The following is an 11,207-nucleotide window of genomic DNA, read 5'->3' as shown; positions in this document are numbered from 1 at the left end:
GTTTTTGGTGGTGGTGCTGGGGATGGAACACAGATACGCTGAGCTACACCATCAGCCCACAAGTTAAAATTCTTTGAAACTGAACTGGCAACTGAACCCAGGGCTTATGCAATTAGCTATAATCCCCAGTTCTTTTTTATTCTTTGACACAGGTCTCACCGAATCACTTACATTGTGTAGGCTGGGCTTAAATTTATAATCTTCCTGTTTTAGTCTCCCACATAGCGCTGGGGTTATAGGTATGTACTACCATACCAAGCTTCACAAATTGATTTTATTTTATTTTAATTTTAATTTTTTAAAAAATTTTATTTATGTGTGTGTGTGTGTGTGTGGCCAGCTCAGCCCACCAGGGGGAGGGGCTGGCTGGCATGTGGTGCTGGGGGAGTGAACTGCGGTCCCTGTGCTTTGCTAAGCTTGTTCTAAATAGGTGCTTTAGACCACTGAGCCATCTCACCAGCCCCACAAATTGATTTTAAAAAGGATTTATTCTTCTGGCAGGACCTGGTAGTGCAGACCTGTAATCCCAGTGCTCAGGAGCCTGAGGTACAAGGATTACTGCAAGTTTAAGGCCAGCCTAAACTATATACAGCAAGACACTTGTCTCAACAAAACCAAATGAAACAAAATGAAACGAAATCCAAACCAAACACAAAAGGATTTATTCTTGGCTTTGAAATGTGTCTATAATTAGAATTGAAGACTAAAACACCTGGTTTAAGAGCTTCCTTATGCCATTATGTAGCTCTTAGAACTTTATCTCTTTATTAGAGATAAACATAAGAAAGTAAATGTTACTTCTGATTTGGTGGTGGGTTTAACAGGCAGTACAGTCCAAGTCCTATGATACTGCTAAAGACAAAGCAGTTAAGTTAAAACCAATGTGAAAGCAAGCTTCTGAAGTTCCAGAATGGATGACCGGTTTGCTTTAAAAAGTTATCTAGTCTACTTCTGACTGAAAAAATTTGAATTTTTATTTGAAGTAATTTCAGAGATTACACTGGGATCATACAGAGCAACCCTGAGTGTTCTATTTTCTTGTATCGTGTTGACCTAACAGTAAAGCAGCAGCCAGAAGAAACCCCACTGTAATATCTGCACTTCTCCTGACTTTTGAGCAGGCTGCAACTATAGCAGAAACCAATGCATACATTAAGGAAAATTTTCATAGGAAGTTACTGTGAAAAAACTCCTAAAATAGGAACTAAACTGAAAGGAATTATCTGAGTGAAAATATCTATACTTAAAAACTTCGTTTCAATTAGTGATACACTGTAAAGGAGTATATTTATAAACTAATATTTCTTATGATCAAATCCAATGCAAGATTTAAATGTTTTTTGATTATTAATGTACAGTTTTAAGACATACAGTTGAAACAATCAGGCAAAGAACATCTGTGATACGCAAATAGGCAAATGTGAAACTATTAGTCATGGCTTCTCTTGTTAGGCAAATATGGAAGGCAGTTTGAAATTGTACTACACACGGGAAAGGTTAAGAGTTAGTAACTACTGCTGTTTATGTTTTTGTTGCCGTTGCAATCTCTTAGATAAATTCTTTGTCCTACTTGTGTCCTGCAAGTTGCTCTTACGTTCTTCTGTGCTGGCTTGGGAATTCTCTTGCTCTTTGACCAAAGACACAGTACAATGGCTCTTCTGTCCAAGGTAATCTTCTGAACTGGAAGGAGCAGTCTTCCTGGATTCACTGATAGAGGGAAGATGATTTTCTCCTGCAGAATCAGACAAGAGGGCTTGGGTATTTATTACTGCAAGTTCTTCATCAGCTATTGAGTTGCTTTCCAGAAGAGAAACTTCACTGTTTTTTTTAAGTGGAGTCAGCTGAGGAAAATTCAATTTCTTTTTCTTTTTAGGTGTTTCACACTTCATGCCACAAATCCGTGGTGGCTGGAAGGCCTTCTGTGCAGCCGGGGAAACAAATGTACAAATGGGACTCACAGGTGGCGGTACAGGCACTCGACTCAGGAAATCCAGAGCTCTTCTCTTTTTGCAGTTTTTTGGGTCATTTATTGCTTTTTCCCCTTCACAAGACTTTGAAGTTATTTGGACTGATATGGGTGTGGACACAGACTTGCCTTTTGGCGAACAAAGTGATAAAGGACTTTGATAATTTATCTCACTACTAGGAGGAGACATCTAATAAAACAAAGTAAAAAAGTAACCTATTATAATATGACTAGTGTAAAAATATCAAATTAACTTTTCACTAAAAAAAAAATCACACAAATAGCACAGATATTTATCCAACTGCTAACAAATTAGATGTGTTCAAGAAATATTTATGTTATTATTCCTGTTTCAGAAGGAAATAATTTTGCATAAAAGCATATAAAAATGACATGAGATAGAGATGAGGAATAACATAGTGAAAGACAAAAAAAGTTGACATCACTTAGGCATATTCTTTAAAACATCATTAACAGGCCAAACAAAAAGTTATTTTAAAATGATCTTAAGAACACACACACTGCCTGAGTTCTAATGCCTACATTTTTAGCTTTGTGACTTCAGGTAATTTTTTTTTTCTTTTTGGCCACAGGGTCTCACTATGTAGTCAGCCTGGCCTTGAACTCAAGTGTGTAGCCTAGGCTGGCCTAAAATCCATGGCAATTCTCCTGTCCTAGCCTTCCAGGTGCTGGGATTACTGGCTTGAAGTCTCATGCCATGCCCCACAAATTAATTATTGAACCTCTTTATACCACAGTCTTATCAATGAGAACAGTTTTCATAGTTGTTGTGTTTCACTTACCAAGTGGTAGCTATCTGCTTTAGCAATAGCACAGACTTTCATTTGATTTGAATCCTCTGTGATTTTTTGGGGGGATGGGAGTCCTGAGAATTGAACTCAGGACCTCAAACTTGCTATGCAGGTGCTGTGCCACTGAGATACATCCTCAGCCCTAAATCCTCTGTGATTTAATGAGTAAAACTCAACTCCAATGGAATGGAAAAAAGCAATAGGCAAAAAAGGATTTTTCAATCATGTGTATTTAGACGGCTAAAAGGGAAAGCATTTGTTGTAAAGTGTGTCCTCAAGGGCTTACATTCTTGCTTCTATAAATAAGATACAGTTTCCAAATATTATAACCTATAGTAGCTACATAACAACTAACCACCACTTCTAATTAATTTATCACATTTTACCAGGTGATAAATTTACCATGTTTGCTAACTGCATACTATACTTGTTTCCTCCATATGTAACATTTCTTAAATTTACATTAACTTACCAGGCTCTTGGTCCCAGTGATCTGAGCAGTGTGTGGTGCTGTTGTGCAGTCTTTGGACGGGGTGGGCCACCTGGGATCAGGTACACTGAGCAACTGTGTGAGCTTCTTTGCTGCATCATTGCAAAATGTGTCAAAATCCTAAGAAAATAATTGGAAAACTGCCTTTGTAAGTTGCAACCACATACATGTTTTCAGGTAGTACTTCTTTAAGATTAGAATTAAAACATTTAGATAGAACAAATGAGATATTCTGAAGTTGACAGCAGCTGTCAAACATGCCAATGCAGAAATGCAAAACTAACACCACTGATTTAGGGGAACCTAGCTGGAGGAAGGTGCTGAGGAAGGAGGAGTAGGGGGATTGTATGTGTGAAGGAAAGAGATGTAAGAGATTTCTCCAGTCATCTGGCCAAATGGCAAGGTATCATGATATGAGTAAGACTGGGGCTTACATGCTAGTTCCATGTACTATCTAATAGCAGGAAGCCATCACAGTCCTGGAGTGCTTTGTAGGGCATTAAAATCAAAGAACTGCCTCACACATCACATTTGTCCCATGTATTAACTCAAATATAAAGGTTGATCTACACAGAACTGGTCTTTAAGGAGCCACAACTGGTGAAATATGAGCAAGTTGACAAAGAGCAGCTAACTTCATCGTGTGTATAGATAAAATTTTTTGTTTTGGGTACTAGGAATTGAACTCAGGACCTCACGTTTGCCAGGCAGGTGCTGTGCCCCTGAGCTACATCCCCAGATGCTAACTTCATCGTGTAACCTCATAGCTCTGAGCCAAGCTTTAAAAACATGGGGCATGGGGTCTGGGGAGATAGCTTGGTGTTCTAAGCACCTGCCTGGCAAGTGCAAGGAGCCAGGTTTGGTCCCCGGTACCACATGTTGTGCTGGTCACTGAAACTGGGCGTGGTCACACCCCTGTAATCCCAGCACTGGGGAGGCTGAGACAGGAGGCTTCACTGTAAGTCCAAGCTGCATAGCAAGACCCTGTACCAAATAAATAAATAGAGGATAAAAACCCCCAAAACCCTGGGAGCACAAATATATATATATATATATATATATATATATATGAAAATGTGTATGTGTAATCCAAGGCAAATAATTTTAGTGTATTCTATTTAAGATTAATAATATATTCATTCAAATCAAAGAGGCATAAATGTTACAAGATATTAGATATTCCTACTAGCTTACAACTAATAACACTGCCAACTGCTGTTAGCCACAGGTGACTCATACTCTTGTTTCTCATACTCAAGTTTGCTTCCATGGTCTGTATCTCTGACTGTCCTTTTCACAATTTCTCTTAACCTAATTTCCTTCAAGTCATTCTGTTCAAGCTGACAGCTGTCATCCCCTTATTCCCTTATCTCCTAGGCAACTGACAGATGACGAAACTTCACCTTTATTTACTACCACAACTAGCCAACTTAAGCTATTTCTTGATTCTGTCAAAGTAGGAAAACACCAAACTATATCATGATGATGAAAAACAGTTTTACCTCAACAATATTTTTCATCTTGTTGAATCTTTCTTGAAAGTGACCCTCTTTTGGACTGGCAGAAAACATGGAAAAATCTACAGCAAATAAAGTAGGAATTGCAGAGTAGGATTCTGGTCGCCACTGGAGGTTGCTTGCAGCAATTAACATGTGATGTTTAACAATATCTTCATTAAGATCTATCCAAAATTTTATTGCCAAAAAATTATAGCATTCATCTGTCAGATAGACTATAGGAGTGAGACCTAGAATGAAAAAAAAAGTTAATAATTTAAAAATACTCTTGTATTTTATTTTACTTTGAGATGGTCTCACTAGGTAGTTCAGGCTGGCCTTGCACTTGCAGCAATCCTCCTGCCTCAGCCTCCCAAGTGCCGAGACTACAAGTATGTGCCACCATGCCTGGTTTACTTGTTTTAGTAGGTATGCATGGTAAAAATAAATCAAATAACTAGTTCAGAGAAGACCTGGGATTTACAAAATGTCTGTTGCTTAAGGTAACAGATCAGATTATGGTAAATTTCCATGCCAACATATTGTGCCTGAGATCATGATGATGAGGTATGCTCATACCATTGAAGTTGGGAGGATCTGCAAAAAAAATCTGGAAAAAAAATCTGGCAATGCCTCACTGAGTGGCATAGACATTTACCTTTGTACTCTACAACCCTGCTGCTAGTATTTCACTCTGCAGATATATCCCCAACAGCAGCTATAAAAATGAAAAACTCTACCCAATTGATTTCTAACACATTGTGCTAACTGAGAGATGAAAAGGATAAAAGAAAGGCTAGATTATGTTTTCCTGCATAGAAGGAAATATAAAAGAAAAACGTGCCTATTTGAGCAAAAGTATTACAAGCAGCCTAAACTAGAAACTAAAGGAACAGGGTGTGGCAGGAAAAATGGAGGACTAAGACTGGGGTAGCAGCCTTCAAGAGAAGTGACACTCTGGAGTACATTCATATAGCTCTGATCCTTCCAAGTAGTCATAGATCTTACTTTAAATGCCATTATTCTGCTAAAAAGTAAGCGAAGTGCCTTAGAGAAGGCGTTGTCCCCAGGTTTTGGGCAGAGAACATGTAAAATGAACCTGGGACATACTGTGCTGCAGAAGGAAGGACTCAAAAACCAAAGGAAGCTTGCTGAAACACAAATGTCAACCTTTAGGGCTCCCACGCCCACACATGGAGCAGTGTGAGCACAATGAAGGTAATGGATTTCATTTTATTTAATCTTTTAAGACAGGGTCTCGCTATGCAATTCAGGCTGCCTTGAGCTCACTCTGTAGCCCAGGCTGGTCTCAAACTACCAACCATCCTCCTTCCTCTGCCTCCTGTGTGCTGAAATTATAGGCCTGTGCCAGCATGCCTGGCTCAGGTAATGGATTTTAATCCACAGAACACGATAAATATTTCTAAATCAATAACGACGTAAGTAAGCTAGAGAAAATATAGCACTTCCTTTCAGAATTCCAATGAATTCTAAATCATGCAGAATAAATGAGAGAAAAAAAGGAATGACCACTAGGAAAATACTACAGTAATAATGGTCGAATGAAAAATCGATTGAAAGATGTTAAAACTAAGGAGCAAAAAATCTGCGGTTAAATGGGACTTTTATAGTCTCTTTCCCATAAGATATTTTATTCATTACAAAGGTAAAGGCAATTATTTTATAGGACCTGACAGCACCTTAACCATTTGGTCACCAGTACCAACAGAAAAACAGCAACATACAGGCTTTGACCTGTTGTATGAAGGATGCAGCAGCATTTCAACAGCAATCTCGCCCCAAACGCACTGCTTCATTCCAGCCATGAGAAAAACATCAGACAAACCCAACTTGAGGGAGGTTCTACAAGATAATGCTCAACACATTCAAGTGTCACAGGCCTGAAAAACAAAAAGCCACTGAAGAACTGCTGGACTGAGGGTCAGGGAGATAGCTCAGCATCATAAGCAAGCAAGAGGTCCCCAGTTTGATCCCTGGTACCACACACAAACAAACAACTGTTAGATTGAGATACTTAATATAAAAAATAAAAGGGCTGGGACTGTAGCTCAGTGTGAAGGCCCTAGGTTCAATCTCCAGTAGGAGGGTAGGGACTAATTTTTTCATTAAAAAAAATTTTTTTGGGGGGGATGGTGCCGCTCAGGATGCCTTTAGGGCAGGTCTGGTTTGGCTTGAGTATGAGGAGATGGAACCACAGCATCCTGAGCCTGCTTTGTTTCAGCAGGCACTTGAACACCTGAGCTAATGGGCAGGCCCCTTCATTTCTTTAATTAAAGCACTGTGTAAAAATGGTAACAATTGGAAGAATTTTAAAAATATGTAACACCTTTAAAATGTTGATAATAAATCTTCATGAAAATAAAATAAGAAAAGTATCAGATCTGGCAACAGGCTGAGTAGAAGAGGAGCCTCATTCAAAGCTACTCAAGAGAAATTAACTAAAATATAGGTATCTGGAAGGGGAGGGATAAAAACCCTGAAACTAAAATCCACTTGAAATATGAAACTAATAGATCAAAACACAGATAAAAGACTTTATAAAAACAGCCACTCAGCCCACCTGCCTGCCACACTTGGAATCTTAAGAAAAAAAGGTTACACTGAAATAGTGCGACTAAGTCAAGCCACACAGGATATATGGTGGGATCTAAGGGATCTAAGGGATCTAAGGTCTGCTTCTTCGGCCTTCCTCCAAACAAGACGCTACAGTCTAGCAGCCAATTCTGAGGACACTAACTGCTCCCTCCCTGTTGATCAGTCAGTTTTGTTTTTTGTTTTCCTTTCCTTTCCAGAGGAATCATTTTTCTTTTAAATTTTATTTTGTCTTTCTTTTTTGCTGGTTTTTGTTTCCTATTTTTTGTCTTTTAACTACATTTTTGTTCTATTTGTCTTCTTTCATTTCCTCACTGCCTCTCAAGATTTAATATTTTCATGTGAGTAAATAATCTAATTTTTCTGATCAACTTCAATAATCCTTTGTTTAGTCCTTTATTTTTCTCTTCTGTCCTCTTCTCTAGTTTTCCAGAAATTGCATCATCACCCTTCATCCTCAAGTCTGGCTTCTACTTTATTTTTCAGTTATCTCCACCATCTTCTTAAATTTCCCCACCACAGGGTAAAACCACTCTACGAAGGGGAAATACTTCACATACAAGTTCCCAATTCACAATCGGTTTAGTTGTATAACTGTGGATTTTGTTCTTATGATTTAAGGTACAAAATTAATACCACAATTTGTCATTTTCCAATCTGTGCTAAATGACTGTTATTGCTAATTATACTACTTTATTTTTAAAGAAAGTATTTATTTATTTATTTATTTATTTATTTTTTCCCCCCTGTATTTTAGGGAAGGGTCTACAGGATTTTCAGGGTCTGACTACTAGATCGGACTTGTAGTTAATTCTCCTGTTTATACCCTCCCAAGTGCTGGGATTACAGATGCATGCTACCACGCCCAGTCTCAATCGCCATCTCAGCATACCCTCGGGGTGGGGCTGGTGTGGTAGGCCTGGGATCAAACCCCAGGCCCTGCATCTGCCTAAACAGGTGCTTTAATCTGTTGAGCTATCTGGCTGGCCCTTAATTATACGACTTTAGCTGGGATGTCACATCTGTTATAATCAGTTGTTCTCTTTTCTGTAATAATGCCGGGAAGTTCTGGGGCAATAACCTTACCACACTCCAGCACCAACGGCCTGGGGACTGAGCCAGAGAGATGCAAACATTTCACTCTAACTGGAAAGGTGGGATCTTGGAATAGAAACAAACCAAGAACCTACACAAGAAGAGATCCCTGAAGAACAAACCTTGCCAGAGAAGCCTTGATACCAGTGATGAAGCTACTTACTAAAAAACTTACAAGGATAAACAAACAAAAAACCCCCAAACTTCTGAAATAGAAAATAACAAGATGCAGAAGCAAAATGGAACCTCAGACCTCCAGCCCACCTTGCACAAGTCCAGGAGACAATGAGATAGAGGAAGATGGAAGATACGCATCTGAAATTTCTGAAATGACAGCAAGTAAAGGAAAGAAACAAATCCATGAGGCTATAAAGGAAGTCAGATATTATCTCTCAGGTAAAAAAAGAAATGTCAACATTTTACATGAATTCCTCAGCAAGTCTACAGTAGAGATAGATTTAAAAAAAACTGATAGGAAAAAGATGGAAACCATAAATGATCAATTTACAAAAGAAACACAATAGGGGCCGGGGAGATGGTTCAGTGGAATAAAGCGCTTCCCTGGCAAGCGCAAGGGCCTGAGTTCAATCCCCGGTTCCACAAAAAAAAAAAAAAAAAAAAACCAAAAAACCAAAAAAAACACAATACACAAGACAGATTCAAATAGATATCCACGAAATTAAAAATTTCACTGGAAGCTGGCAAAACTGCTTAAATGAAACTGAAGACAGCCTTTCGGCCAGAACCACTATCTTCTAATAATTTGCTAAAATGACTAACACAAAGGGCAAGAAGTAAGGAACCAGTATATGTTCTCCAGGCCTTTTAGAAACTATGAGGCTGTTCTTTTGGCCACATACATACGAATCTACAAAAAGGGTGATATTGTTGACATTAAGGGAATGGGTACTGTGCAAAAAGGAATGCCTCACAAATGTTACCATGGCAAAACGGGAAGAGTCTACAATATTACCCAGCATGCTGATGGCACTGTTGTAAACAAGCAAGTTAAGGGCAAGATACTTGCCAAGAGGATTAATGTGCATATTGAGCATATTAAACACTCAAAAAGTCATGATAGCTTCCTGAAACACGTCAAGGAAAAGGATCAGAAAAAGAAGAAAGCCAAAGAGAAAGATACCTGGGTTCAACTCAAGTGTCAGCCTGCCCCTCTCTGAGAAGCACACGTTGTGAGGACCAATGGGAAGGAGCCTGAGTTGTTAGAACCCATTCCCTATGAGTTCAGGGCATAAACTGGGGATGCTGTTCTGCCATTCAGCACCCAATTGGCAGCTTAAGTGTTCTAGGTCCTACATAATAAAATCCTGGGTTGTAAGGGTGGTTTTCTTAGTTGAACAGGTATGTGGTGCCTTCTTACCTCAGAAATATTTTCAGCAGATTTTTACTGTACCTAGTAATTGTGTCTAGTCCTTATTTTTTTTTGGCAGAACTAGGGATTGAACTCAGGCCCTTGCGCTTGCCAGGCAAGCACTTATTCTACTGAGCTATCTCCCCAGCCTGTGTCTAGTCTTTAATCTTCAGTGTTTTTCTTGCTGAAAGACACTGCTGAGGTATTATGCAAGTGTATACCCAAATATTCAAATATTTTATAAAATATTTATATTGACTTGAAGATCCTGTAAATCACCATGGGAAAAGATGTATCGAAATAAATGGAAGGGGCCGACGAGATGGCTCAGTGGAATAAGCGCTTCCCTAGCAAGTGCAAGGGCCTGAGTTCAATCCCTGGTTCCGCAAAAAAAAAAAAAAAAAAGGTAAATCACTTTAGGAAAAAATGAAAAGAAGAAACAAGACAGACTTTTAAAAGACGCTGAAGACAGAATTGTGGCTAGTGATCATGAAAGGAAAGTTATCTTGAAAATAACAAAGGATCAGGAAATAATACAATAGCTGTAAAATTACACAAAAAATACTAACTGATGTTAAAGAAAAAGTCAACACAAATGACATAAAAAAAACTTTTGCAGAAGTAATAGAATATTTCTCAAGTATGGGAGAAGAATCTGACTTACAGATAAATGAGACACATAGAACTCTAATTTGCCATAACCAAAATAAATCTACACCTATACACGTAATAATCAAGATCCCAGAAACTCAACACAAAAACAAACTTTTGAAAGCTGTGAAAGGAAACAGATCACCTACCTATAAAGGGAAGCCCATCAGAATCAAAGCAGACTGCTCAACACAAATCTCAAATCAAGAAGAGCTTGCAGTGAAGTATTTCAAATCCTGAAAGAAAACAACTTCCAACCCAGATTGATGTACCCTGTAAAACTTTCAAAATGAATGAAGAAATAAGATACTTCCCTGACAGACAACAGGTGAAGAAATTCATGACTACCAAACCAACACTACAAAGAGTACTAAGACATATTCTAGATAGAGATAAAAATGACCACAATTCCAAGAACAACTGAAAGCAACCACCAAGCAGGGCAAGCAATTAAACAGAGGGGGAAGAGCAGGGAACCAAGAGCAGGAAAATAACATAACAAATATAAGCCAATTTATAGCAATCATAACCATTAATTTATTTTTAATTTTAATTTTTTATTTTTTGGTGGTACCAGGGATCAAACTCAGGACCTTGCGCTTGCCAGGCAAGCACTTATTACACTGAGGTATCTCCCCGGCCCCTGTAACTCTTAATTTAAAAGGCCTCAATTCACTAATCAAAAGAAATACACTGACAGAGTAGATCAAGGAAC

General features: G+C 38.5%; 1 protein-coding gene across 1 annotated transcript in view; it reads right to left on the bottom strand.

Moving 5' to 3' along the window:
- Positions 1–1,321: 1,321 nt before the first annotated feature.
- The window catches only part of Brca2 (BRCA2, DNA repair associated), a 90,423-nt gene continuing 80,537 nt past the window's right edge, over positions 1,322–11,207 (bottom strand). Inside the window, exons 24-26 of the mRNA XM_004631134.2 lie at positions 4,771–5,015; positions 3,251–3,388; positions 1,322–2,156 (exon numbers count right to left, since the gene is read on the bottom strand). Coding sequence (XP_004631191.1) covers positions 1,512–2,156; positions 3,251–3,388; positions 4,771–5,015 — 1,028 coding nt within the window. The 3' untranslated portion in view covers positions 1,322–1,511. The remainder of the gene's footprint in view (positions 2,157–3,250; positions 3,389–4,770; positions 5,016–11,207) is intronic.

This window comes from Octodon degus, unplaced genomic scaffold (genome assembly GCF_000260255.1).
Source record: "Octodon degus isolate 3935 unplaced genomic scaffold, OctDeg1.0 scaffold00038, whole genome shotgun sequence".
In the NCBI taxonomy this organism is placed as follows: Eukaryota; Metazoa; Chordata; class Mammalia; order Rodentia; family Octodontidae; genus Octodon; species Octodon degus.
The sequence above is the reverse complement of the archived record's forward strand: the minus strand, read 5'-3'. Positions and strand labels throughout refer to the sequence as shown.